At 37.4% G+C, this 24,409-nt stretch overlaps 2 protein-coding genes across 4 annotated transcripts in view; both read right to left on the bottom strand.

The window, feature by feature from the left end:
- Nucleotides 1-9,576, bottom strand: part of VTA1 (vesicle trafficking 1) — a 71,378-nt gene extending 61,802 nt beyond the window's left edge. For all 3 annotated transcript variants that reach the window (XM_068985198.1, XM_068985199.1, XM_068985200.1), the window contains exon 1: nt 9,465-9,576. In XM_068985198.1, the coding sequence (XP_068841299.1) occupies nt 9,465-9,576 (112 nt within the window). The remainder of the gene's footprint in view (nt 1-9,464) is intronic.
- A 12,749-nt stretch (nt 9,577-22,325) lies between these two features.
- Nucleotides 22,326-24,153, bottom strand: GJE1 (gap junction protein epsilon 1). The gene is made up of 3 exons (XM_068984829.1): nt 24,115-24,153; nt 23,267-23,449; nt 22,326-22,721 (listed from the first exon to the last, which is right to left on the bottom strand). The coding sequence occupies exons 1-3, from the start codon at nt 24,151-24,153 to the stop codon at nt 22,326-22,328; spliced, it is 618 nt and encodes a 205-aa protein (XP_068840930.1).
- Between the last annotated feature and the right edge of the window lie 256 nt (nt 24,154-24,409).

The following is a 24,409-nucleotide window of genomic DNA, read 5'->3' as shown; positions in this document are numbered from 1 at the left end:
AAACAATCAAAAGAAAACCATCCAGAAACCTAAAGCTGCTATTTTTCCCTCCAAGTTTATTATGTATGTGTGTGTGTCTATGTATGTATATATATACTAAGTCACTTCAGTCGTGTCCGACTCTGTGCAACCCCAGAGATGGCAACCCACCAGGCTCCCCTGTCCCTGGGATTCTCCAGGCAAGAACACTGGAGTGTGTTGCCATTTCCTTCTCCAATGCATGAAAGTGAAAAGTGAAAGTGAAGTCGCTCAGTCGTGTCTGACCCTCAGCGATCCCATGGACTGCAGCCTTCCAGGCTCCTCGGTCCATTTTCCAGGCAAGAATACTGGAGTGGGTTGCCATTGCCTTCTCCGTGTATGTGTGTGTGTGTGTGTGTGTGTGTGTGTGTGTATATATATATATATATATATACACACACACATATATATGCATTTTTAAAAGTTCAGTTCGGTTGCTCAGTCGTGTCCAACTCTTTGCAACCCCATGGACTGCAGCACACCAGGCTTCCCTGTCCATCACCAACTCCGGGAGCTTGCTCAAATGCATGTCCATTGAGTCAGTGATGCCATCCAACTATCTCATCCTGTCGTCCCCTTCTCCTCCTCCCTTCAGTCTTTCCAACCATGTGAGTCTTTTTCAATGAGTTAGTTCTTAGTATCAGGTGTCCAAAGTACTACAGTTTCAGCATCAGTCCTTCCAATGAATATTTAGGACTGATTCCCTTTAGGATCAACTGGTTTGATCTCCTTGCTGTCCAAGGGACTCCCAACAATCTTCTCCAACACCACAGTTCAAAAGCATCAATTCTTTGGCACTCAGCTTTCTTTATGGTCCAACTCTCACATCCATACATGACTACTGGAAAAACCATAGCTTTGACTAGATGGACCTTGGTCTGCAAAGTAACGTCTCTGCTTTTGAATATGCTGTCTAGGTTTTCATAGCTTTTCTTCCAAGGAGCAAGCATTTTTTAATTTCATGGCTGCAGTCACCATTTGCAGTGAAAAGTTCAAATCATAGTATATATATATATAATTTTATATCCTGAATTTTTATATCAATCTTTCCCCACGTTACAAAAGATGCTTTCTAATTTCTAAATGATTACATCACCTTCTATGCAATGGATATACCATAACTTAACCATTTCCACTATGATATATGTTTAGGCTGTTTTGTGGCTTGCCACAAACGTATATAATTGTTCACATAATCCTAAAGTTTTTCATATATTAGTGATTATTTCCTAGGCAGAAGCTTTTCAAAACTGGAATTACTGCACATCAGATACTTTTACAATTCTATATACTCCAATAAAATGCTTTCTAAAACTTGGAACCAATTCACACAGCCATGTCAAGGAGAATTTCATCACATACTCATTTTGTATAAGTTATAACTTTAGTCAAAAAATGGTATGCCATCTTAATTTACACTTGCTACTAATTCAGCTGAACGTTAAAAATTAGTATGTTCTCTTTTAGTAGTACATACACATTTCTGTCCATTTATGGGGATCATAGTTTTCATTTTTTAAAATGGATTTGTATGAGTGTTTTCCCTATCAAGGACACTGGCCCTCTGTCTTTCATCTATTGGAAACATTCTTTTCCTAATGCAATGCTTTTATAAATTAATTGTACTGCTTGTGTAGCACAGGGTTTCTATATGCTTAGTTAACTTTATTCTTCTTTTATTCTGTGTTGTTTTCACTAAGCATTTAAAGCAGAACTTTCAATTAGCAACAGGTACTACCTGCTTGAAGTAGGGGCTTCCCTGGTGGCTCAGACAATAAAGAATCTGCCTGCAATGCATGAGGCCTGGGTTTGATCCCTAGGTTGGGAAGATCCCCTGGAGAAGAGAACAGCTACCCATTCCAGTATTCTTGCCTGGAGAATCCCCATGGACAGAGAAGCCTGGCAGGCTATAGTCCGTGGGATCACAAAGAATTGAACACGACTGAGCAACTTTCATTTAGCTTGAAGTAGAAGGTAGGAAGCTATCTCAATAGCTTAGATGTAAGGTGAGGGTATGATGGCAAAGAAACTACGAAGGTAAGTAAAAATGCAAACATTTGATAACTGGGCTGACTGTGACATGTATGAAGAAAGGAAGGGAAGGTTAAGTCTATAATTTCTTAACTAATAAATCTGAAAATCTGACAGATATGAAAGATATTCTAGAAAACTTTGACGCATCGACATTAGCTCGTTAAATTTTTTAAATGTGAGAAATTGATAAGTATATAAAAGAAAGTCCTCAAAGTATAAACTTCTGGCTGTAACAGGATTAACATGAAGGATTCTTCTTAGACAACTTCTATCTTCACTATGGTGTTGGATACATGAACCTCCACTTGAGAGAACTATTTAGAGCTACATACAGACATATACACAAATGAATGCATGGAAAACTAGGTAAGTCTAAAAGAGATGGGCAGATTGTGTCAGTATCAATATTCTGGCTGTGATACTGTACTATGACTTTGCAAGATATTACCACTGGGCACAATGAGTAAAAGGCACTCAGATCTCTTTGTATTATTTCTTGTAACTGTTTGTGGATCTCTACTTATTTCAAAATAATGTAATGAAAAAAAAAAAGTAACAATTTTTTCCAGGAGTGAGACGTTCCAAGTAAGAGTAAATTCAACAATTTGTTATTACTAATTAAAAAGGTCAAAGAAGTAAACTCTAAGCATATTAGTCAAAAAGTAATTTGATATATGATATTTTAACACTTATTCCTGACTTAAAAAGAAAATAAAAGATCAAACAACTTAGAAATATAGGAATACTAAGGTAACAAAAAATGATAAAACATTAGAGTATTCCCATTAAGGCCAGATCTAAATCATTTCTGGAAATCACAAAATACTGGAAATGAGGAAGCACAAAGGGCACACCCTATGACATATCTATGACAATCTAATAGCCACAAGCTAGGAAATACTGTGATTTGAGATTCCTTTCATTACGTTTCCTTACTGCAGTAAGAGCATGTGAAAAAACTATGAATTACCCTATATTTATTCAATCAACACATATTACATGTAAACTACATAATTTCCAATTATCTACCATGGCTTAGGTACTGTATTAGTAGTTAAGAGATTTAATGGTCATCAATTTAAGACATATTTCTTGCTCTCAGAGTGAATATTTTAGTAGGCTGGAATATTCGTAACATTTAGAACAATGACATTCATTAAATATTTATGAATGCCAATTATGTGTCAGGCAGTGAGAGAAAACAAGGTATCAGTCCCTGTCTTCCAAGAGAATCCAGGAGACTGAAAGGTCAAGAGGATCAAGAGGAGGGATGTACTTGATACCATTTCTAGACATCATATGAGCTCAGGAAAACCAATCTGCAAAAAATACTGAGTTGGGAACTCCCTGGTAGTCCAGTGGTTAAGAATCCAAGCTCTCACTGCTGAGGGCCTGGGTTAAATTCCTGGTTGGAGAACTAAAATTCTGTAAGCCATGAGGCATGACCAAAAAAACCCCACAAAAAAACCACAAACTTAAGAGATCAACAAAATATTAGAAACAAAAACACCAACCAAATATCTGAAAATCAAAACACAATGCATACTGAAAAGTGATCCAGAGGATGGAAAACCCCGATTATTCATTGAAGTGTCTCTCAATGTGTCTGAATAATGCCGCCAATGCATAGCTTACTCCAGCTACACACAGTTCAAAAGGAAAAAAAGTAAAAAGTACTGAGTTAATAAGAGTTAAGTTTGATTAAGAGGAAGTCATAGGGGATTCCAGGCAGACAGCAACATACAGAGAGGAAATATAAGAGAATATGGAAGTTTCATAAATCAGTAAGTAGCAAAATAACCTTTAGTTTTTCTTCTCACGAAAAATTCTTCCTTGCTCTAGGAATTTAGAAAATTTTTGTTTGCTCTAAGTTTACAGAAATGTATCCCTTCACACATTTTTAGGTTGACATTTACTACTTTTTATCTGAAGTTTAAACAGGTAAAAAATGCAATTTCTGTACTACAGATGTCAAGTACTGACATCTAAAAATTTTATCACTCTTTCAACTGTAAACACCATAGCAATTTGGTATCTATTACAATCTTTTCAGATAAAAAATATTATTTTTTTTAAAGAGTCAGAATACAGTCTTATTTTCTTTTAACCCATATTTCTATGTACTTACTTTATAGGATTTTATTATAAAAATGTATCGGCATGCTCAAAGGTGTTACTTGATTATCCTATCACACTGCTCTGCAACAAAAGTATATAAAAAATTAAATTTAAATTTTTATTAAATTTCCTGAGAGAAGGTGCTGTGTTAAAATGTTTCTTCTGGAATTGAGTTTTTGCAATTGTTATATATAACAATGTAACATTTAAAACAATATGAATTTAATTTATCTTAATAATCACTAAGTATAAAAAGTAAAATTTTCTTGGAAACGCATGAGTTAAACTGCCTATCTATGAATTAACATGATTTATCCTCATAATGAACCAGAGTATTGGTTCTATTCCTGCTTTCATTTTTATGAATTTAACAAGGGAGAAAATTCATTCACATAAAGCAGCAGATGAGAATGGAAGCTTTGTCACAGCAAAACCACCAAATTCTTTAAATTCCTTCTGGGTTATAGGCTGAAAACCACATCATCACTTATCATCAAACATTTTTAATAATCTTTCTTAGCTGACATTTTAATTAGGTTTGCCTCGAAATTTGTTTTAAGACTAGAAAAGAATGTGTCACCCCTTCATCAGAGTATTCGTTATCTCAATTCCTCTGAAGTATACAGAGAGGATCTTATAAAGACTCATCATTTGCTTTCAATCAAAGGCTTCTTTTTATTGTAAGAGTGAGACAGGATTGGGAAAACTGAAATAGTGTTTGTTTCAACATCCTCTGGCAGGAATAAAAAAGTTATAATATTTTAATCTTATCACTTGTTTTAAATGTATTTCTGAAAAAAGCAAAACACTTCAGAGCTGAAGATTTACCTCATTTGAGGAGAATGTCCACCAAATGGCAAAACTAACTGCTAAAGTCAAACCAATCAGCCATTGGAGGCTTACTTTTTTCAGAAAAATATGACTTCTCTAATTCAAATAAATGTTAACACATGTTCCCACACACTCTTTCTCATTTCTGGATTCTAAGACTAAAATTTTGATAACCTACAGACCTTCATATGAGCTTGTCACCCGAATGAAATAAGGTACTCCCACTTCAGCATTTCCCTTTTGCTTTTACCTCAGTCCATCCTAAAGGAGATCAGTCCTGGGTGTTCATTGGAAGGACTGATGCTAAAGCTGAAACTCCAATACTGTGGCCTCCTGACGCAAAGAGCTGACTCATTGGAAAAGACCCTGATGCTGGGAAAGACTGAGGGCAGGAGGAGAAGGGGACGACAGAGGATGAGATGGTTGGATGGCATCACCGACTCGATGGACATGGGTTTGGGTGGACTCCGGGAGTTGGTGATGGATAGGGAGGCCTGGCGTACTGCGGTTCATGGGGTTGCAAAGAGTCGGACACGACTGCACGACTGAACTGAACTGAACTTACTTCAGGAATGACACTTTAATAAGGAACAGAGAACGAAATGCTAGGATCATATAATGAAAACTCTTACCATTTTGAAACTTCAACACAGGCTAGTTTTGAACATGGCCTTACCATGTTCCCCAAGAACAAGGACAACATGCTCCATACCATCTTGCACTTGACCTTGGTTGCAAACTGCCCCTCTGCACTCCTCTGGATAAAATCCAAAATGATTGAACAATGGCTGCTAATAGCTAAGAAAAATTCCTCCTTCTTCTGAGATTCATTCTTGACTAATTATTCCTGAAAGGAGATGACTCCAGGTGACTCCCCTTATAAAAAGCTGCATGTTAGAATGTTCCTTTGAGATCCTTTCTTTCCCATGCCCAGCATTTTAAAATAAAGGTTTATTCTGTGCTCTGACTGATTTTCTTCCAATAAGACACATAAAGACAGGAAGCTCTATCTAATAGCTTAATAAATGGAGGTTTCACTAACACCAGTAATTTGTTAGAACTGTCCTTTTTTTCCTGGATACCCTGGAGGATTTTCCACCTTCTCCTCCAGAACAATACACCATAAAAATTCTAATGATGCAGGAGAGTCTGCATTTATCCTTTAAAATAGGAAGAGGGCAACTGAGAACAAGATAAAGTAATAAATACATAAATAAATAAAGGGAAGCATACTGCTTTGCCACCTTGACCAAAGGAACTTTGTCAGGAAAGAAACACAGAAGTTGCGAAATGTGAAAATGATTCCTGTAGAATTATTTGCATATTGAAGTTTAAAGAGTACTAGTTTAGTAGTTCTAGCGCCTAAGATACAAGAAAAAAACTGTCATAAGCCATTTTTTGTTACACAGCAGAATCAGACCTAAAATATAACCTATACAGAAATTATCAGACAGCAAATATAAATGCAAATATTTTTAAAGCACTTAAAGAAATGAGTGCGTTTAAAACAGTTAAAAGATTATCAGAAATGGCAAGGCTGATTTAAAAACAAAGTAAGAGAACATCTAGAAATAAAAAATGAGAATATTAATAGAAATGCAACAGATGGGTTATACAATAGAATACATGAAGGTGAACACTGACCTAGAGAAATCACACAGAATGCAGCATAGAAAGAAAATGGACACAAACTATCAAAGCATTAAGAGACAAAGAAGCTAAACGAGGAAAATGCAACACATGTCTAATTAAAATTGAAGGAATGAACAAAGATAGCAGATAAACAATCATTGAAAGTGGAGAATTTTCTAGATTTGATGAATGACACCCATCTACAAACTCAGGAAGCCAAAATCTCAAATAAGGTACATAAAAAGAAATCAAGACCTAGAAAACTGGAACATAAATCATAAGGAAGAAATTACTCAATTGGTCATATTTTAAAATTAAGAACTTTTGCACGTCAAAGGATTTCATAAATAGAATGAAAAATCAAAAATCAAACTTCTCAAATAAACTTTGAGAAGACATTTGCAATACCAAAAGATCAGTAGCTAGATTAAAACAATGAAATAGAAAATGGTCAAAAGCAATAAATAGGTATTTCAATAGGAAATCACAAATGGTTAATTACCATATGAAAAGATGCTCAACCTTATCAAGACTCAGTGAATCGCAAATTTCACTCCAGTGAGACATCATTTCACACTCACCAGATCAGCAAAAATTTGAAAGTCTAATAACAGCAATCATGGTAGATATATTAGCATTCATTTTACTGTTCCTTGAACTGTATATACACATTACATATGTTCTTTAACCTGTACATAAGAAAGAAAGAAAGTGAAGTGGCTCAGTCGTGTCTGACTCTTTGCGACCCCTTGGACTGTAGCCTACCTGGCTCCTCTGTCCATGGAATTTTCCAGGCAAGAGTACTGGAGTGGGTTGCCATTTCCTTCTCCAGTGCTTCATAACAAAAATATTTTTTAAGTGACACCTGGTTTTAGCAATAAAAATCATGGTTCTTGACCCTGCTGAGAGCAGTTTTGGTGAAATAATGGGATTGAAAACCAGACTGCAATGGGGTGAAAAAGATCTATCAGGTAAGGATCTAAAGACAACTACAGACAACTATTTCAAGCCTAGCTTTGAGGTTGGGCAGACAGGACTGCAACTCTAGGGGAATGTCACAGTGAGAGCTCCTTTTATTTTTTAAATAAAGGAAACCGGGGCAAGATTAGGAAGAAACAGCAAAAGAGGGAGGATAGTGACACAGGAAATCAAGGGTCCCAGGACAGTGACAAACGTACAGAATACAGCGCCCATGGAGGGACTGCTTCTAGCCAGAATCAAGGGTTCCCACTTTACTGTTACAAGAAATAATCTCTCTGACTTTAATCACATCGCTTTTCTGCTTGCTCTATTCACTCTAGTTACAAGAGTCACTTTGATTCTCCTTTAAGCAAACCCCTACCTCAGGACTTTTGCACTTGTTATCCCCTCTATGGAGAGCACTCTTGCCCAGGTGATGCAAAGCTTGCTTTTCACTCCGGTTAAGTTTGTTCAGATGTGAACTCAGTGAAGCTTTCCCTGACCACTCTGAAAATGAAATCCCTCCCTCATTTCCTACCATTCTACTCCTGGTACTCCCTGTTCTTTCCCAGCTTTAATTTCCTTCACAATCTTGTAATATTCTATATGACTTACTCATTTTACTGTTTAATCCCCCCACCCCATAATATGTAAGCTTCATGAATGCTGTAGCCACTGTGCCTGGTAATACTCATACAGGTAAAATCTCAATAAATACAAGCTGAATGAATGACTAATGGTCCCTGCTTGAGGAACCTGAAAAACAAGTATAACGCAAAAATGTTATGATCTGAACAAACTGAGGAGGTAAAGCCTTGAGAGTAATCATCTTAACTGCCCACAGGAGAGGTGACATTTGAGTTAGAATCTGAATTAAGGAGTTCGCCAAGTGGAAAAAAGGTAGATTTCCAAGAAAGGGAAGAATGTGGAGGTTTGAAAGGGCCTTGCACATTTGAGGAATGAAAATGGGGTACTCCTGGTTTATGGCCAGGATGACAGTGGACCATATTTTGGCTAACCTTATATTGTCTATAAGAGAGGACACATTATACTGAGCTTCTCAAAGTTAAAAATCCTTTTCAGCATACTATAGTTGCTTGGTCACTTGTTTAATTTGCAGCAAAGTTAGAATGTGGAATATAAAATACCCTATACTGGAACTACTCTCTTTAGCACAAAGGAAAAAGTGTGATCAAGTGTGATCTGTGTTTTTCATCAACTGTAGATTATATGTATCACAACCAAAGTGAGAGTATGTCACCAAATGTCTCGACCTCATTTATTACTCAAAATCAAGGCTAAAAGTTCTCATTGGTAGAAGACAGCAGTTTAAATGCAAAAGGAGAAATGGGCAAATAGAAGTGTTTGTTCTGCAGCAGCCACACTCTATTTATGATTGGGCCTGCAAGTTGTCATAATTAACCCACACTCATTACAATGTTTTCAATTAGTCTCTTCCTTTTGCCCACATCACTACTGTTTCTGGAACACGTACCTTCCTTTTAGCCCCAACTCAGTTACTTAACTACCCAGGTTAATTTCACGATTTCCTGGTGGAGACAGAAAGCTCCTTTGTGTACACACAGGGAGAAAACTTTAGAACACTGTGTTTCAGAGTCCATGAGCCCATGTATTCCGTTTAAAAATATTTAGTTGGTGGACGCTAAAGTACTTTCGAAATTTTGCCTTTCTGAGGCCTGGAGGGGCAGAGAACTTGGGGATCCCTGAGGAGGGCGGGACCCCCAGGGACTTCTGTCCCCAAGGGACCGGTCAGAGGCCAAAGCTCAGGTCTAAAGCTAGAGAGGCGGGGACGGCCTTAAGAACCAGGGGGCGGAGGCCAAGGAGGACCGCGGAGACTCGGAAGGACTCACAGTAATATGCCACCACAGGGTCTCGCTTGTCATGCTCCTGAGCCGTCCTCAGATGATGCTGTATGCTCTTAAACTGTGGGGGCAGCGGGGGGAGTGTAGCAAGAGCAGCCATCTCCTCTTCAGGAATCACCACTTCCTACTCGCCTGCCGCCGACACTTCCGCTTCCGCCTGGGAGGGTGCCCGCACGAACGCGCACAGCAAATCCCACCCATTTCCCCGTTGCTCAGCGACAGCGAGGCAACTACGGGTTGGCAGCAGGGACAACCTCAGTTCGCCTGGCACGTAGCGGTTAGAGCCGAGAGGAGGCTGAGCGCCGCGGCCATCTCGCTGCCTATGGCACCGGCGCCCTCTGCTGGCTGCTGGCAGGAGGGACGAGAGATTTTGTTTTACTTCTCTTTGTTTCGCCATCGACCCCCCTTTTGTGGCTTAAGAACCGATAGAAAGGGGAAAACAGGAATAAAATGATGTTTATTAATTGGGAGAAAAGGTAAAGAGGTGAATTGCCTTTGGCATCCTTCAGGAATTATCGTTTCCAGTTCCTCACATTATATTAATAGCGTCCAGAGAAGCCTCTCTGACTTTAGAAACTTTGAATTTAATTCTAGCATAAGAGGAGAGATGTGTTCAAAATTTTAAATTACACTTCTATATGGACACATTGGATAAAATAACCAGATGGTTTTTCAACATGAATACTGAACCATTAAACTTAAAGATAATTGGCCTTTGTTCTAAGCTGGGTTGTTGATAGCTTGTTGTGGGAGAGTAATGAACAATTTGCAAAGTTCTTTGATACTTACTATCTTGTCAATGCACAAATAAGGCATTCACGTAATAGTTCTTGCTCAATGCTGCCGACTTACACCATATTTCAGTTCAGTTCAGTTCAGTTGCTCAGTTGTGTCCGACTCTTTGCCGCACCATGAACTGCAGCACACCAGGCCTCCCTGTCCATCACCAACTCCCGGAGTCCACCCAAACCCATGTCCATCGAGTCGGTGATGCCATCCAACCATCTCATCCTCTGTTGTCCGCTTCTCCTCCTGCTCTCAATATTTCCCAGCATCAGGGTCCTTCCAAATGAGTCAGCTCTTCGCATCAGGTGGCCAAAGTATTGGAGTTTCAGCTTCAACATCAGTCTTTCCAATGAACACCCAGGACTGATCTGCTTTAGGCTGGACTGGTTGGATCTCCTTGCAGTCCAAGGGATTCTCAAGAGTCTTCTCCAACACCACAGTTCAAAAGCGTCAATTCTTCGGAGCTCAGCTTTCTTTATAGTCCAACTCTCACATCCAATGGCACCTCACTCCTGGAAAATCCCTGGACAGAGGAGCCTGATGGGCTGCAGTCCATGGGGTCAAGAAGAGTCGGACACGACTGAGCGATTTCACTTTCGCTTTTCACTTTCATGCACTGGAGAAGGAAATGGCAACCCACTCCAGTGTTCTTGTCTGGGGAATCCCAGGGACAGGGGAGCCTGGTGGGCTGCCATCTCTGGGGCTGCACAGAGTCGGACACGACTGAAGCGACTTAGCAACAGCAACAGCAACTCACATCCATACATGATCACTGGAAAAACCATAGCTTTGACTAGATGGACCTTTGTTGGCAGGGTCCTGTCTCTGCTTTTTAATATGCTGTCTAGGTTGGTCATAGCTTTCCTTCCAGGGAGTAAGCGTCTTTTAATTTCATGGCTGCAATCACCCTCAGCAGTGATTTTGGAGCCCCCAAAAATAAAGTCAGCCACTGTTTCCACTGTTTCTCCATCTATTTGGCATGGAGCTATGGGACCAGATGCCATGATCTTAGTTTTCTGAATATTGAGCTTTAAGCCAACTTTTTCACTCTCCTCTTTCACTTTCATCAAGAGGCTCTTTAGTTCTTCTTCACTTTCTACCATAAGGGTGGTATCATCTGCATATCTGAGGTTATTGATATTTTTCCCGGCAATCTTGATTCCAGCTTGTGCTTCTTCCAGCCCAACGTTTCTCATGATGTACTCTGCATAGAAGTTAAATAAGCAGGGTGACAATATACAGCCTTGACGTACTCCTTTTCCTATTTGGAACCAGTCTGTTGTTCCATGTCCAGTTCTAACTGTTGCTTCCTGACCTGCATACAGGTATCTCAAGAGGCAGGTCAGGTGGTCTGGTATTCCCATCTCTTTCAGAATTTTCCACAGTTTATTGTGATCCACACAATCAAAGGCTTTGGCATAGTCAATAAAGCAGAAATAGATGTTTTTCTGTAACTCTCTTGCTTTTTCGATGATCCAGCGGATGTTGGCAATTTGATCTCTGGTTCCTCTGCCCCTTCTAAAACCAGCTTGAGCATTTGGAAGTTCACGGTTCACGTATTGCTGAAGCTTAGCTTGGAGAATTTTGAGCATTACTTTACTAGCATGTGAGATGAGTACAATTGTGCGGTACTTTGAGCATTCTTTGGCATTGCCTTTCTTTGGGATTGGAATGAAAACTGACCTTTTCCAGTCCTGTGGCCACTGCTGAGTTTTCCAAATGTGCTGGCATATTGAGTGGAACACTTTCACAGCATCATCTTTCAGGATTTAAAATGGCTCAACTGGAATTCCATCACCTCCACTAGCTTTGTTGGTAGTGATGCTTTCTAAGGGCTACTTGACTTCACATTCCAGGATGTCTGGCTCTAGGCAAGTGATTACACCATTGTGATTATCTGGGTCATGAAGATCTTTTTTGTACAGTTCTTCTGTGTATTCTTGCTACCTCTTAATATCTTCTGCTTCTGTTTGGTCCCTACCATTTCTGCCCTTTACTGAGCCTGTCTGCATGAAATGTTCCCTTGGTATCTCCAGTTTTCTTGAAGAGATCTCTAGTCTTCCCCATTCTATTGTTTTCCTCTATTTCTTTGCATTGACCACTTAGGAAAGCTTTCTTATCTCTCTTGCTATTCTTTGGAACTCTGCATTCAAATGGGAATATCTTTCCTTTTCTCCTTTGCTTTTGCTTCTCTTCTTTTCACAGCTATTTGTAAGGCCTCCTCAGACAGCCATTTTGCTTTTTTGTATTTCTTTTTCTTGGGGATGGTCTTTATTCTTGTCTCCTGTACAATGTCACGAACCTCCATGTATAGTTCATCAGGCATTCTGTCTATCAGATCTAGCCCCGTAAATCTATTTCTCACTTCCACTGTATAATCATAAGGGATTTGAGTTAGGTCACACCTGAATGGTCTGGTGGTTTTTTACACTCTCTTCAATTTCAGTCTGAATTTGGCAATAAGGAATTCATGATCTGAGCCACAGTCAGCTCCTGGTCTTGTTTTTGATGACTGTATAGAGTTTCTCCATCTTTGGCTGCAAAGACTATAATGTCTGATACCAGTGTTGACCATCTGGTGATATCGATTGTATATACCATTGTAGGTAGTCATCAGCTTTTCCTTCCGCCATCAGTGACATTAACCCTTTTTCTTTTTTCTCCATGCATACTGTCAGGATGTGACACTTTATTTACTTCCTCCAGTAACCTTCATCTTCATTTTATCTCAGTTCCCAGTTTTGAGAGTTCATCTTAAAGCTGGTTTTCATTGAAATCATGTCACTTGAAGAAACAAGATCTCAAACTCTGAAATTTTCCTCTGCCTACTATTTTCTAATCAACACTGCCCTCTACCCTCACCCAAACCTCAGCAGAATCTGCTCAATGTCCTTGTATTACCTCCCGTGCACATCTATCTTTTTTCTACTGCTATTTGCAGAGTACATCACCTTACTCAAGGGGCTGCCTGTTTTTCAAAGGACTGAGTTCTGTGTTCTCCCCAATTTGAGCAACATATTTATTACCTCTTAAGAATGTATGTACTATGTACTGAATATTTGTGTCTCCCCCAAATTCATGGGCTTCCCTGATAGCTCAATTGGTAAAGAATCCGCCTGCAATGCAGGAGACCCTGGTTCAATTCCTGGGTCTGGAGAAGGGCTAGGCTACCCACCCCGGTGTTCTTGGGCTTTCCTGGTAGTTCAGCTGGTGAAGAATCCGCCTGCAATGCTGGAGACCTGGGTTTGATCCCTGGCTTGGGAAGATCCCCTGGAGATGAGAAAGGCTACCCACTCCAGTATTCCGGCCTAGAGAATTCCATGGACTCTATAGTCCACGGGGTCGCAAATAGTCAGGCATGACTCAGTGACTCTCACTTTCACTTTTCAAATTTCATGTTTAAAGGTAATGCTTGAGGTGATATCAGGAGATGGGCCCTTGGCATATGATTAGCTCATGTGGGCAGAGCCCTCGTGAATGAGATTAATACCCTTATAATAGAGACCCTAGAGAGCTAGCTTGCTCTTCCACTATTTGCAAATACAACAAGAGATCAGCAGCCCACAACCTGAAAGAGAGCTCCTTCCAGAACCTGATCCTGCTGGCACCTTAATCTTGATCATCCAACTTTCAGAACTGTAGCAAATAGATTTCTGTTGCTTATAAATTGCCCAGTCTGTGGTATTTTGATAAAGCAGCCGATCATGCAACGATAGTATGTTTCTTTCTCCTCTATTTACACTATCCAGTCAGAAGTTGCTAGATTCATAGAGAAATTAATGAAGCAAAGCAGAATTGTCTCTCTGTCCTTATAAATTCTGAGGCACTCTTTTTCTATTAGCTCTTGAATCTCATCTGTGATTCTCCTTAAAGTTTACCATAGAAGTTCTTAAAAAACTCATATATAGGTGTCCTTACCTCCAGACTCCCAGACTTTCAGATATAATTGTTCTGGGTTGGAGCCTAAATATTAGTGTTTTGGGATTTTGCTCCACCTGCCAACATATGCTGTCTTCTTTCTAACTACTGTACTCCCTTCATGAGAGGATAATTGATATTTTGGAGAACTTAGGTCTGTCTAGTCAAAGCTGTGATTTTTCCCATAGCCATGTATGGATGTGAGAGTTGGACTATAAAGAAAGCTGAGCGCTGAAGAATTGATGCTTTGGAACTGTGGTGTTGGAGAAGACTCTTGAGCGTCCGTTCAACTGCAATGAGATCCAACCAGTCCATCCTAAAGAAAATCAGTCCTGAATATTCATTGGAAGGACTGATATCGAAGCTGAAGCTCCAATACTTCGGCCACCTGGTGCGAAGAATGGACTTATTGGAAAAGACTCTGATGCTGGGAAAGATTGAGGGCAGGAGGAGAAGTGGATGACAGAGGATGAGATGGTTGGATGGCATCACTGATTCGATGGACATGAGTTTGAGCAAGCTCTGAGAGTTGGTGGTGGACAGGAAGGCCTGGCGTGCTGCAGTCCATAGGGTCACAAAGAGTTGGACACAACTGAGTGACTGAACTGAATTGAACTGAACAGACATTGTTAACATAACAGCACATGGAAATTATGCTGTGAAATAAATACTAAAAACATGAGGTTGAATTTTGTGGTTGATGATTTTGTGTTAAGAATTTACTGATATTTTACTATGAAGAAAGACCTAAACTCTTCTCCATCCACCCCTAATCAATTGCTGAAGGATCTGATATCCCCTTCTAGGCTGGGGTAGAATTTTTGCAAGTTAGAGAAGGGCAGAGATATGGGGTAGGAGCAACCACAGAAAGAAGAAAAGGGAGAGAGACTAGACCTGGAGGTGTTCTGATGGAAAAAGTTAAATGCTTTGCACCATTCCCTGGACTCCAGTGTACTACTCCAGTGTGGTCATCTCACAGCACAACTTTCTATTCTGATTGTGGTCACGCTTATTTTTATGGAAAATGACAGGGCTCAGCCAATGTAATTGGAGAAGGCAATGGCACCCCACTCCAGCACTCTTGCCTGGAAAATCCCGTGGACGGAGGAGCCTGGTGGGCTGCAGTCCATGGGGTCACGAGGAGTTGGACGTGACTGAGCGACTTCACTTTCACTTTTCACGTTCATGCACTGGAAAAGGAGATGGCAACCCACTCCAGTGTTCTTGCCTGGAGAATCCCGTGGACGGGGGAGCCTGGTGGGCTGCTGTCTCTGGGGCTGCACACAGTCGGACACGACTGAAGCGACTTAGCAGCAGCAGCAGCAGCCGCCAATGTAATAAGGATGGTATATACCTATAGCTGTTTCTTTAGGGTACACTCTCTATGGTAGGAATTTGGCTTCCAATATATGAGACTCACATTCTTATTGTTTATCATCTCCTCAGTTCAGTTGTTTTCCCTCCCTCTTACAGTTACTAAAGAAGATTAAAAGAGAAGACCAATGACTTGGCCAGTTCCATCTACACATCCATGGCTGAGACAGGGATAAAGGTTAAAAAAAAAAGGCTACTTATGTTTGCAGCATGGATATCTGGTTGTTCTAGCACCATTAAGTTATATTGGAGAATTAAAAAATACATAACTATATATGTGTTGAACTATTTTTGATCTATTATTCCTGTAATCACTAGGCCTATCTGCATGCCAGCCCTACACTCTTTTGATTATTGTACCTTTGTAGGGAGGTGTGTTGTTGCTGTTTAGTTACTAAGTCATGTCTGACTCTTTGTGACTCCGTGGACTATAACCCACCAGTCTCCCCTGTCCATGGCATACTCCAGGCAAGAATACTGGAGTGAGTTTCCATTTCCTTCTACAGGGCGTCTTCCTGATCCAGGGACTGAGCCCACATCTCCTGCACTGGCGGGTGGGTTCTTCATCAGTGAGCCTGCAGTGAAGCCCCCGTACCTGTGAGTTTGTTTCTATTATTCATGTGCATTCATTCGTATTGTAGAGCAAGTCTTAAGAGTTCATAATCTAAGTTGTCTACTTTTATTTTACTTTTTCAAAATTATGTTGGCTCTTCTAGGTCTTTTGTATTCCGTGTAAATGTTAAAAGCAGCTTCTTAGTTTCTACAGAAGCTTGCTGGGATTTTAACTGAAATTGTGTTGGATCAACATATCAGTTTCGAGTGACTGAGTTTTAAAAGATTAAGGCTTCCAAACCAAAAGCTCACTTATTTAAAACAGTTTTAATTTCTTTCAACATTATTTTTTAGTTTTCATTGTACAGCTTTAGCATGTCTGTTGTAAAATTTATCTCTTATCTGTTTCATGTTTATGAATATTATCATAAATGATATTTTAAAATTATAATTTCATTTTTATTACTCTACAGAAATTTTAACCTTGATAACTTCATTACAAATTCTAGTAACTTTTAGCAGGTCCTTTAGAATTTTTTATTTCATGGTTATGTCTGTGACCATATTTCTTCTTTTCTAATCTGTATATGTTCTATTTTTTGTCTTACTACATTAATGAGTAAGTATAATGTATTTTTTGTTTTGTTTAGTCTTATTGGCCTCCAGTTCAGGGCTAGACGAAAGTGGTAAAAGTACACAGCCTTATCTTTTTACCTGACTAAAGGGGAAATTATTTATTCTTCCATTATTATTAAGTGGGATATTTCCGGTAGGTATTTTTAGATGCTTTTTATCAAGCTTAGTTAACTCTCTGACAGTGAGAGATATGGGGTTTTATTTATTCCATTATGTTAATAAATGGTTATGTAATCCAGTGCTTTATCTGCATCTATTAAGATGACTAGGTGAGTTTTTTCCTTTATTCCATTAATCTAGTTGAATTGCATTAATTGGTTTTCGAATGTTAAAGCAAACTTTCATTCCTGGGGTAAATCCCATTTGAACATGATGTCTAATCTTTTATGTATATTGCTGGATTACATATGCTAGACTGTTTTTGCTAAGCATTTTTGATATCAAGGTTATACTGGCTTCATTTAATGACACGGCAAATAGTCCTTCCCAAAAGAGATTGTATTTTTTTTTTCCTTAAACATTTGATGGAATTCACCACTGAAAATATCTGGGCCTGATATTTTCTTTCTGAGAAAGCTTTTGATTTTTAAATTTAATTTCTTTAATATGTATAGAGATGTTCATATTTTCTGATTATTGTTGAGTCAGCTTTTAGTAATATGTTTCTTTCAAGGAATTTTTCCATTTCACATAAGTATCAAACTCACCGGTGTAACATTGTTCATGGCATTTCCTTATAATCATTTAAATGTTCTGTTTTGATGTCCCTTTCTTTTTTTCTTTTATGATATGAGTAATTTTCATTTTCTCTTTTATTCTGAAAGAATATCTTTCTCTAATTTATCTGTTTGGCTAACTAGAAATCGATCAATTTTACTAGTCTCTTCAAAGACCATCTTTTCATTTCATTAATTTTTCTATTATCTTTCAGTTTTCTATTTCAATGTTTTGTGCTCTTATTTTTATTTACCTACTATTTAATTAGTATTTAAACTGTTTTTAAAAATAATTTCTTGAGGTGGAACTTCCTTTTTTCCTAACATAATATTTAGAGCTTTTTATATGCTGCCAATAACTGTTTTAATTGCTTTCTACAAATTTTGATAAACTATGTTTAAAGTTTTCCATGTAATTTTTTCTTTGATCAATAGGTTCATAAAAATGTATTGTTCATTTCTAAAATATTTGAGCATATTTCAGATATCTTATTTATATTTATTTCTAGTTCAATTCCATTGTGATTTCAATTCTTGAGACTCTATCATGACTCAGAAAATGTACTCTCTTGAAGAATGGTACACATGCACTTGAAAAACTATATATACTCTGTGCTTTGCTTGGCAGAGTGTTCTCTAAATATTAATTAGTTCCAGTTATTTATTGGTGTGTTCTATTTCCTTCCTGATATTCTACTTTGTCAGCTGATTACTGATGTTGAAATATCTAATTATAATTGGATTTGTTTCTCTTTTAAGCTCTAGCAGGCTTTGCTTCTTATATTTTGGCACTTTCTAATTGGAGGCATACACATTTATAACTGTTATGCTTCCTAATGAAATTATACTTTAATCATTATGAAATGTCTATTTTATCCTTGTCACTATTCCTTACCCTGAAATCTGCTTGTGTTTTCTCATATATTAATACAACCAATTCAGCTTTCTGATCCTTAGTGTTTGCATGATATATCTTTTTCTACTTTTTATTATCTATTTAATTTCATTAAAATATTTTTAAAATATTAAATCTTTAAAGTGAGCTTCCTGTTAATAATTTCATCTGTATATTTTAAAAAATGTAGTTAGCAATCCCCGTTTTGCTTTGGAATGCTTAGACCTTTATATATATTATAATTTGATATTTTTAGGTCTAATTCTACTACCTTGTTATTGTGCTCAATTTGTCCCTTCTGTTTTTGTTCCTTTTTGTCTTTTTGGCCATCTTTTGGATTCGTTGAATGTTTTGATTTCCTTTTTTGGCTTAGTAGCCAAAATTTTGTTGTTTTTGTTTTCCTAGTTGTCTTGTATTTCATAGTATGCATCTTTAAATTATCACAGTGTATTTCAAGTGACAATGTATAACTCCATATATATTATAAAATCTTACAAGGATATACTTGCACACATGATTTGATATGCTACATTTTTCTAATTGTTATTTTCAAGACAAATTTTGGATCTATCTATTGTATATTGTTCATTTTATAATTTGTTACTCTCTGTCTTTATCCTTATTAAATTGTTTTTGTTTTCCTTAGTTTTATTTTTAAGTTCTTATATTTGCTGCTTGAATTACATTTATTGTTTCTTTTTAAAATATGAAGTGTATTTTCTGCTGTCAGTTTGCCATGCACTACAACTTTGGCAACATCTTATAGGATTTAATATGTAGTATCCTGACCATTTTTCATTTATAAACAGACTGAAAAACTTCAATTTAAATTATCTTATTTGACCCAATAACTTTTTATGCAATAACTTTAAATATATCTTTAAATATATTTTCAAGTGGTTAGTTAGTTATTTGTTTAGCTTTGACATTCTTATTCATTTTGGCGACATTTGCAGTTGTTAGAAAAATCAGTTTTTATATTTTATATAATTAAATATCTGATATTTATATGTTATAAATGCTATATTTTTTGTAGCATTTATTATCCAGGAACATATAGCTGTGTGCTAACAATCCTGATATACTCACTAACAAAATGAAATCATAGAATAATATATATCATTAAGGAATTAAAAAGACTGTCCAAACAAACTCACACAGAATCTGCATCTTTACACATATGCACTATTTACTTAAATGAAGCAGAGGTGACCAGAGTTCCTCTAGTGGCTTAGAAATGCTATCTTTCTTCCTTGTCAGTTGAGGAGAGAGAGTCCAGGGCTGAGGAGGCTAGATTGACAGGACAGACTGCCTCAGGGGGAGAAGCTGCAAAGCATGAGAGCCCAGAGATCTGTAAAGGGTCTTTGACTAAGTCCTGATCAATGTAACATCTTTGCAGGAAAAGAACTACCTGAAAGGATTAAAAGAAACGATATCCAAGAGTCACATAGAAGTGAGAATAGTTACTTTTCCCAACAGGTAGGGTAGAAATTCTCTTTAAAAGGGGCATTACTTTGAAAATGTCCTAGAATGAATCAGAATAAGAATAAATCAAAGTGTTCATCTTTGAATGGGCAATGATATTAAAGGGAATTCTGTTTTTTTTTTTTTAATGATCTTCCCTTAGAAAATTTGTAAGAGGCCATCAAGAAGAATGTCTTTTTTACCCGTTTCCCTTCTTTCCTTGGGCACAGCAAAGACCTGCTTCATGTAGCTACAGTAATTTCTGTGGCAACTGTGAGTGCAATGGGCCAGATGTTGGTGTTCCCCCCAAAATTTGTATTTTGGAAACCCTCATCTCCAGTGTGATGATTTTAGTAAGTGGGACCTTTGTCAAGTAAGTAGGTCTTGGGAATGGAACCCTCATGAATGGGGTTAGTGTGCTTGTAAAAGGAACTCTAGGGAGGCCTCTGGTCTTTCTGCCATGTGAGGCTGTGATGACAAGACTATAATGCAGAGGAGGACTCTCATCAGAACCTGAAAATGCCTGCATCCTGATCTGAGACTTCCATCTTCCAGAACTATGAGAAATAAATTTCCTTTGTTTATAACCTATCCAGCTGAGATATTTTGTAATAGTAGTCCAATTGGACTAAGACAGTGAGTCAACCAGCCTGAGAAGGGAATTCAAGTTTGAGAACGGTGGAAAAATAATGTTTTCAAAGCATCAAAGGGGTATCTCATAGGGTACTCAGAAAGGTTTTGCCTTAGTAATGGAGCAAAATTGGGCCTTTGGTGAGGGTTACCCTGCTCCCATCTCATAGAGCTTAAAAGGAAGCGCCAAGGATCAACTGTTTTCAAGTCATTTCACTGTGCCCCAGAATAGAACTTAAGAATTATTTATGTAAGGACTTCCCTGTAGCTCAAATGGTAGAGAACCTGCCTGTAATGCAGGAGATCAGGGTTTGATCCCTAGGTCAGGAAGATCCTTTGGAGAAGGGAATGGCAAGCCACTCCAGTATTCTTGCCTGGAGAATCCCATGGACAGAGGAGCCTGTTAGGCTACAGTCTGTGGGGTTTGGAAGAATTGGACATGACTGAGCGACTAACACACCAATAATTTATGTGTGTGTGTGTGTGTGTGTGCGCGCGCGCGCGTGCGTGTTAGTCAGTCAGTTGTGTCTGACTCTTTGTGATCCCATGGACTGTAGCCCACCAGGTTCCTCTACCCAGGGGGTTTTCTAGGCAAGAATACTGGAGTAGATTGTCATTTCCTTCTCCAGGGGATCTTCGTGACCCAGGGATTGAACTTCTGTCTCCTGCATTAGCAGGTGGATTCTTGGTCTTATAAAGGTGCTAAGCCTTATTTATCTTTGTGTTTGAACTTTTAATGTGGTATGTGTTTAATAATAGATACTAAGCAGCTATTTGTTGAATGTCTCGAGCTGTCATGTGGAGAAAGCATCAATGATTTAAAAATCCTTAAATGCAAAAATTCATGATATCAGCTATGGGTTGAATAATGCTTAAGAAAAAAATTGAAAACCTGTTTTTTACTGACTATACTTATTTCCTTAATAAACTGCTAGTATAAGGCAGTCATATATAAAGTTTTAAATGATATTATATGGACATGATTATTGGTAAAACAGGCAGTTAAAAAGAAATGCACTGAATTAATATGAAAATACCTTAGAAATCATTTCATAGTGATTTAGGAAGTCTAACAATATAAATATAATTTTATATCTCAGTAATCTTGTATATAGAAACTGCAGTTATAGAATATCTATGAGCACAGAGGGATTTTTTTTCCTCCAACAAGAAGCAAAGAGACCATGCACATTATTTTACATAGCATTTTTTATTTATTTAGTGGCCATATTACCATATACTTTAATATTAAAAATTTCAAGAAAACTGTATGAATAGAATATTAAAAATGTAAGTGCTCCGTTTCTTCAAGTTAGTGATCAAATTATAAAATGACTCTTTTAATAATTAACTGAAAACTGCTGTACTTCAGCAAGTCATATTTTATATGAGTGCAACAATAATTACATCCTCAAAATGTATGCTGCTTACTTAAATGCGGAGGCAAATGACTTTCTAGTTAAGAAAGCTGAATCCTGGTCTGGTTGTGTGACTTTGGATGCATACATTAACTTCCGTGAACCTAACTTTTCCACCAGTGTAAAAGAGCTGATAAAAATTTCTCTGGCCAAAATACTGTGATTGATTAAGTTGTTGTGTATGAAAGAGCTCTGTAAAAGTGCTATTTAAAAAATGAGTTATCATTAGTTCCATGTATATTTCTTAATGTGTGGAAAAAAAAAATGGAATGAAATGTTTGTTCAATAATCCCTGCCTTAGAACTTAGTCTTATATTTTATACTAGACATAAATTTCAGACACAGTGAGGTAAGTTTAAAAAACAAATATTTATGTTTGAAGTTGAGGTACTCACTGATAAAAGTAAGTAAAAATGGTTGATAAATAATAGTGGATGACAGTAGTTAATCATCCTTTTGGTCATTGACTAATCAGAAAGCATAATCTTCTAAATATTATCTCACAAATCTCAGCAACACATAATACTATTGTAATGACAGTAAATGTATACATTGCAATGAGAAAAATGGTCTTCTCAAAGTGTTCTGGCACCATGCATTTTATAATAGTAAATTTTTTCCCGAGAGACACAGCATCACACAGGTAGAGAGGTTTTACTTGGAAACCAAAAAGGTGAATCTGAAGCCAAAATGCTACCACTTCTAGGCTAATTCTTAACAAAACAGACAGGATGTAGATCACAGTGTAGATGGGTTTTTGAAGAATGCATTCTTGATTGATGCTTTTACATGCAGCATATAGATGGAAAATAGCTCCAGGAACCAGGACAATCACTAGTTGTAATGCCCAGAACACCTAAAGTGTGTCAGAAATATCTTAGTAAAATCCATCAGCATGTCATGAAAATATACACTTTCAAAATGTACTGACCCTCAATAGAGGCTAACTTAAAAATTCTAAGTTTTGTAAGTCTTATGAGGAATAAAAAATAATATAATGAAAGTAGCAATGCTGGACATATCTCATTTAATGTTCAAGATGTTTAAAGTTTAAAACTTTAGATGTCTTAATAATTGTGAAAAACTAGTTGCATTTTACTGTCATCACTTACCAATTACTAACAATGATGATATACTTTATTTTAGTAGCTACCCTATCTGCATTTTCTAATTACAAGCCTGGAGTATAATTCTAACATCAATAGATAATAGAATGCTGGACTTGGAAGAAACTCTTGATCTACTTAAATTGATTTACCTGAAATATATGATTAATTTTTAAAAACATTATTCTAGAAATAATACTCATTAGCATAGTCTACGTATTATTTACATTTAAAAAGGAAACAGTTTTATCGGGTGTAGAGTAAGGTTTATGTATGTACACACAGGAAAACTTACTTGTGGAGTGATTGGTCTGAACTGATTATAACAGAAGAGGTTTATTTCTCTCTTGTCCGGATCACAACTGAAGTGCAGAGCCTCGTTCCCGTAGACTGCAAAGCCTAAGACCCCAAGGAAGAACATTCGAACCGATCCAAAGAAAAGGGTGTGAAATTGGCCAATCACGGTGGGAGGCTTCATCTGTTACAGTTTTAGGAGGAAAAAAAAATCTTTTGAAAACAAAAATTAAAGGAGGACATTTTAAAATATGTATTCACCATCACATTTTTTAAAAATTTAAGATTTATGAAATTTTGAAGAAAGAAACTTAAAGATCACCAAGTCCTCTTTAAATCATGTGTTATGAGATTTCTTAATGCTTTTCATTCTGAAAATATGAAGTGCAACAGTCAACTGGGACCTTGTTGCTAATGAAATAAATAATTTTGGAAATTTGCAGAAAGCTTTGAATTCAATCAATATCCCTTTTGCAATACAATCAAGATAATCTTAGCATATCTAGTACCTATTAAAATAATTGGGTAACAAATCCAACATTAGACTCATTAGTATATGCACTTTCTTAACAACCAAATAGTGTTTATCTGGTTGTCATTACATCTTCTTGCCTACTTCTTCAACTATCAAATTGAGAGAGCAAGCTGCTTTAAAGCACTAACAGCTAGAAGTACTTCCTGAATTATTCTAGCTACAGTTATTTAGACTCAGAATATTTTGAAGTAAATGGTTGATATCTGTATGACTGTCCATGTACGTAGAGAACCCTATTTATCAGCACTCATGCGAATCAGGTTAAAATACACAGAGAGGACTCATACAATCGTTGCTGTTTGTATAATACTCACACATCCTTCATAGAAGTTTTTGATGTAATTTAGAGACATGTCTCAGGAGATGTTATCCTGGCATCTCTGAGGGTTAATCCTTGACTCACATTGCCAGTTTGCTTCTGCCAGAATCAAACTCTTATTTCCTGTCGTGACTTTAACAACAGAAAGCACTTATCACTGCACATTTCTCTCCCCTCCTCCTTTTCTTTTTTTTTCATAGATCTCTGGGGCCCCAGTCAACTTTCCTCTCTCCCTCCCAAAACAAAACAAAACAAAAACAAAGAGCCTGGGGTATGTAGTCGACCTAATA

Source organism: Capricornis sumatraensis, chromosome 13 (assembly GCF_032405125.1).
Source record: "Capricornis sumatraensis isolate serow.1 chromosome 13, serow.2, whole genome shotgun sequence".
NCBI classification, from domain to species: Eukaryota; Metazoa; Chordata; class Mammalia; order Artiodactyla; family Bovidae; genus Capricornis; species Capricornis sumatraensis.
The sequence above is the reverse complement of the archived record's forward strand: the minus strand, read 5'-3'. Positions and strand labels throughout refer to the sequence as shown.